The sequence below is a fragment of the Choloepus didactylus genome, chromosome 11, assembly GCF_015220235.1.
Source record: "Choloepus didactylus isolate mChoDid1 chromosome 11, mChoDid1.pri, whole genome shotgun sequence".
NCBI lineage: Eukaryota > Metazoa > Chordata > Mammalia > Pilosa > Megalonychidae > Choloepus > Choloepus didactylus.
Genome location: NC_051317.1, coordinates 79,500,045 through 79,504,994, shown reverse-complemented (window position 1 = coordinate 79,504,994; position 4,950 = coordinate 79,500,045). Strand labels below are relative to the sequence as shown.

Here is a 4,950-nt window from a genome sequence, read left to right as displayed (position 1 = left end):
TCACAGTGTACTGGTTGTGAACGTCTCCTCCTGAAAGAAAATGTTTTTGGCCTAATAGTCTTTCCTTCTCAAAATGTGGATTTTTTGGAAACTGGACATTTTGGAAGGACAAAGAATTGGCACCAGTAGAACAAAGTAGGTTTTCAAAATTGGATGGAAGCAAATATGCCAAAAAAATATGGTAACCAGATTTTGCACATTTAAAATCCATTCCTATTTAAGAAAGGGAAACTTTCTAAATCAGCTCCAAGCAGCACAAGATGAAAAGGAAGGTCTATGCCAGAACTCCAGCCATGACAACGTCTGTCTGTTCAGCTCCCTCAAGGTCTGCTCAGTAAAGGGTCAGAAGTGTGTCTCTCATCCCTGCCCAAATGCTGTGCTCCACCCTTTCCAACCCATGGTTTCTCTTTCATAGCAGAACTCTGGGCACCTTTCAGAAGGTTCCACTTTTAGAAACAAGAAGCCAGGGTGGAGGGCTCTGTGAGTACTGGGAGAGGGTGTGGGACCTGGTCTCTGGGCTCAGAAGCACTGCTGATGTCAAACTCTCGCCTTCCTCCCACTCAGACAGGAGCAAACACACAGAAAACTCCCTTTTGCAGCTGTGCAAACTGTTCTTGCAGAACTGCAACATGCCCACCGCCCCCAACAGTTATTTCAAATCCACAGTTTATTGGCCATATTCAGGGAAATATAAAAAATGGTCTATTTTGTAGTTGGGTCTTTTACAGTCAGACAAAGTTAAAATGAAGCCTGAAGTTTAAATGAAATGCTCTCCCAAGCTTATGCCCTTGGAATTTCCAAGCTCCTTCCACCTCAGCCAGGTTAGGGCAGAGCTAGCCAGCTGAGGGCTTTTCTCCCAGTGACTCCTAAAGAACATCCCTGGAAAGCTGGCCATAAGGCTGTGTTTCTGTGTAATATGCATCTGCTTCAGGCTTTAGACTTGCTTCCTCACCCGCCCTAGTGGAATGTGAAACATTAGGAATCTACTCTAAAGGCAACAGTAGAGCTAAGACAGGAGTGGAAAGTTAATTAGATTTGCCCTAGGTCTTGTAAGGGAGCACTGCCTCCACTGTTCAGGCTGCACACAGACCAGAGCCCCTACCCTAGCCAACCCCACCCAGCCCAGTCTGTGGCAGAGAAGGAGGCCATTTTCCATGGTGGGAATGAAGAGTGGGATCTGTACCTTTCATTGGTAGCTCAGGTGGGAAGAGATAAAACATGCCCCCCAAGTTCCTCTAAACTGGGATCCTAAGAGTTTAACATCAAGAGTGGAGTTAGAGGTTTGGGGGGACATGGAGCTCTTGCCCCGTAAACCTAATGGTTCTTGAGTATGTATTGGAGTTGCTTATAGAGCTTTCTAGAAATTCAGTTACAGTACTTCAAGCTCAGATATTCTGATTCAGTAGGAAGGGGTGGGGAGCCTTAGTATTTATGTCCTTTTAGAAGTCATAGAGGTGATTCTCATGCAGGTGGGTCCCATATCTGCCAGTATTTTCTCAGCTGTGATGAGTATCAGAACCAGCTCCCAACAGTGAAACACGGCTGAAAAAATGTTTGTTCCCCTTTTTCAGTGTATAGCTACAGCAAGAAGGTAAGGAGACGGCCAATTTAAAAAGACTGGAGGGCTTTAGGAAGATGGCGGCTAGCGGCGTCTGGCGGGCTGCTCCGGCAGCCAGCACCTCGGTGAAGCCCATCTTGAGCCAGGACATGAACGAGGCCAAGTGGAGGGTGCACGAGCTCTACGGCGCCTGGTATCGGGAGGTGCTGACCACTGTGCACTTATTCCAGCTAGACATCACTGTGAAACAGGGACTGGACAAAGTCCGAGAAATGTTTATGAAGAATGCCCATGTCACAGACCCTAGGGTGGTTGATCTTCTGGTCATTAAGGGAAAGATGGAGCTGCAGGAAATGATTAACGTGTGCAAGCAGCAGACGCATGTTACCCGGTTCTTCCATGAAACAGAAGCACCAAGGCCAAAGGACTTTCTGTCTAAGTTCTATGTTGGCCACGACCCATGAAGTCACTTGCTGGAAAGCTGCATGTTAATATTTAATTATTCTAGAGTACAAACAAACTCATTATATAATGGTCACTGTGATAGAATTCTGTTGATGAGCCAGTGGGAAGCGTCTGTGTCTGCAGTCTTTCTCACCTCTTGCCTGAACAAGTGGGGTCTTGGTATAGATACCACCTGTTCCTCCTCTTTTCCTGAAGTGTGATGTTTCCCAATTGGATTCTCCTCCTCTGAGGACATGTCAGTAAACAAGAAAGGATAAGGCCACTGCTCAGAAACTTGTTATACTGGGTATGAGGCCAGATGACTTTGTAGACTGCCTCTCCAGCCTCCAGGATTGGACAGCTTGGTGTCAAGAGCAGATTATCCCAAATTAGCCAGCTTCCACTGATAGAGAGGGATCAGGGATGCACTGAGAGGCCTGGCCCCTCTACTTGCAACAAGCACCAGTTCTTAAAATAAATTTAATTTCCTACCCAATTAGGCACCTTGCTACTGACATAGCTGTTCAGTAAAGACATAGAAAACAGAAATATCCCTACTGTTCTTGCAAACTCTGGTGCAGCTCTAAAGTGACAGGTGAATAAATGTTGACCCAGGTTGAAAAACTGACCTCTGTTTGCTTTGGATGATTGTCTTCTCTTTCCTTTCCTGGACAGTCCAAATGCTGGATAAAAGTGTCCAGTATGTTTAGGTATAATCACAGAGGATTCCCAAACTTTTCAGCACCAAGGATACCTTTAATTTCTTTTCACCAAAGGAACCCATGTTTTGAAAGAATCATTCTAATAATGACATTTCTTAAATTGTTTTTAATTTAACAAAGCTCCTTATGCTTGGCATGTAGCAAGTGCTACTAAACACACAAAAAGCTTCAGGCTTTAGTTAGCCTGTGCAGCTTTATTGAGGGAAAATAGACAGTTTCTGTTGGGCTTCTGTAAATACTGAAACTGGGTCCCTGGCTCCCATAATTACCTTTGTGGTTCTACTGGGACCTGGAGATCCTGGGTTGCAGATAAATGGCCTATATGTTCAGCTGATAGAAAAAGTCCAGCAGAGATAAGAAACTGCATTTTTAGGAACTTAAGCCGCAGAAATACTCTACACACCTGCCATTCAGTCATATGGGGCTGATTTTTATTATTTTTAATCATAATTTGCTTGTTTTCCTAGTGCTCAGTAGACAGCATTTGCAGGGAACTTTCCAGAGCCTGGGGATCTGGGCTGTGGTCACCACCATACAGGAGGCTTCAGTGGAGTTTGGAGGCCAAAGGGCTTTCCCTGGGCCCTTCTGCTGATAGGGAAGGAGGAGAGGTTGAGAGCATCACCAGTTCTTAACTAAGTGAGAGCTTTCTCCTTTCTGAACTTCCTCCATGTTTCTCCTCTCTGCACTTCCTCCATGCTCTGTAAGAAAGAAAAGCAGCAGTGAATTGGGCAACAGAGCAGTCCTACATCCACATACTGAAAGAGAATCCAGAGAGTGGTTCTACCAAACATGCAGGAGAAAAGCAGGTTTGAATACCAGTCTGATTATTCCACATGTTTACTGAGCAGTCACACTACAGGCAAGGCAGTGGGGGCACACGAGTATAAAAACTATGTTCCCTGCCAGCAAGAAGCTGATAGTCTAATAAAGTTTGGGTGTGTGTATGTGTGTGCGTGCGTGTGAACACATAACTATTGTGTCACAAGAGAGGTACTGGTCAATGAGAGGAAGGAGGCATGAGGGAAGACAATAAAAAATGGAAGGCATTCAAGTTGGACCTGGAAGAATGGGTGGAATTAAGACAAAGAGCCTTCCAAGTGGAAGGAACAATGAACTAAGGCTTGGGGGTGGCAGGAGTGTGGGTGATTCAAGAAATGGTGAACATGGTGTATGGAAAATGAGCAGAAAAAAGGAGGACAAAAAAGTAAATGAATAATGGGGGGAAGGAATATGAGATGTTTTGGGTGTTCTTTTTTTGCTTTTTTATTTGTATTCTTATCCTTATTTTCTGAAGTAATGAAGATGTTCAAAAAATTGATTGTGGTGATGAATGCACAACTATGTGATGATACTGTGAACAAATGACTACACTTGGATGACTGTTTGGTATGTGAATATATCTCAATAAAATTGCATTAAAAAAAAGACTGGAGGGTATAAAACCAGGAAGAGTTGCAGTATACAGGAATAAATACTTCATTTGTAGACAAATGGAGTAGGGATGTAATTTCTAGGAAAACTACCTTTGCCTGCAGCAAGTAGTCCGAGCAGTCATAAGCAAAATTAGTTGAGCTCCAGCTGGAGAGGTAGTACCCAGTTTGGGGTGGGAGAGAACAAAAAAGACACCCCTGGAGACAGGGTCAATGGACAATATTAGATCCATCCCTGTGGACAAATGCAACACACTCAAGGGAAGAAACATCATTAAATAGGCACCACCAATATTTGAGCTCTCATTTGCAATGGCATTATCCATATGTAAATGTGTTCCAATTGTTAAGACTCATCTATTCATTCTGTAGATATTATTGACCACCTGTGATGGCCAGTTGCTGTGCTAGATGTTGGAGAGACAGTGATCATGCCACCAGAACCCCTTTCCTCTCTGACCACATCTCTTCTCGCCTTATTTGTTCTTGGCCTTAGTTCTGTATATAGACTCTTTCCATATGGCAGAGAAGTTGGTTTTTGCAGCTCTAGATTTATATCCCTCAATTTAGCAACTCTAAAGAAAGGAGAGAGCATCTTTTCATTCCTAGGGAAAGATTTGGATTGGCTATGCTTGGGTCATATGCTCAACTTTGGCAAATTGTATTTCCCGAAGATTCCTAGAATGACATGTTTATTTCATTCCACACGTTCTTCTTACAATGGGACTGACACAGCTCCCACTAAGAGGTGGGGTCTATGTTCCATCCCCTTGACTCTGGCTGGGGACTTGTGATG

General features: G+C 43.9%; 1 protein-coding gene across 1 annotated transcript; it reads left to right on the top strand.

Annotated features, from left to right (window-relative positions):
- Positions 1-1,635: 1,635 nt before the first annotated feature.
- Positions 1,636-2,022, top strand: LOC119506473 (NADH dehydrogenase [ubiquinone] 1 alpha subcomplex subunit 6-like). The gene has a single exon (XM_037799529.1). The coding sequence runs from the start codon at positions 1,636-1,638 to the stop codon at positions 2,020-2,022; it is 387 nt and encodes a 128-aa protein (XP_037655457.1).
- The last annotated feature ends 2,928 nt before the right edge of the window (positions 2,023-4,950 follow it).

Excerpts from the sequence above, each read along its gene's own strand:
- LOC119506473 (XM_037799529.1), top strand. The coding sequence starts at position 1,636 with ATGGCGGCTAGCGGCGTCTGGCGGGCTGCTCCGGCAGCCAGCACCTCG.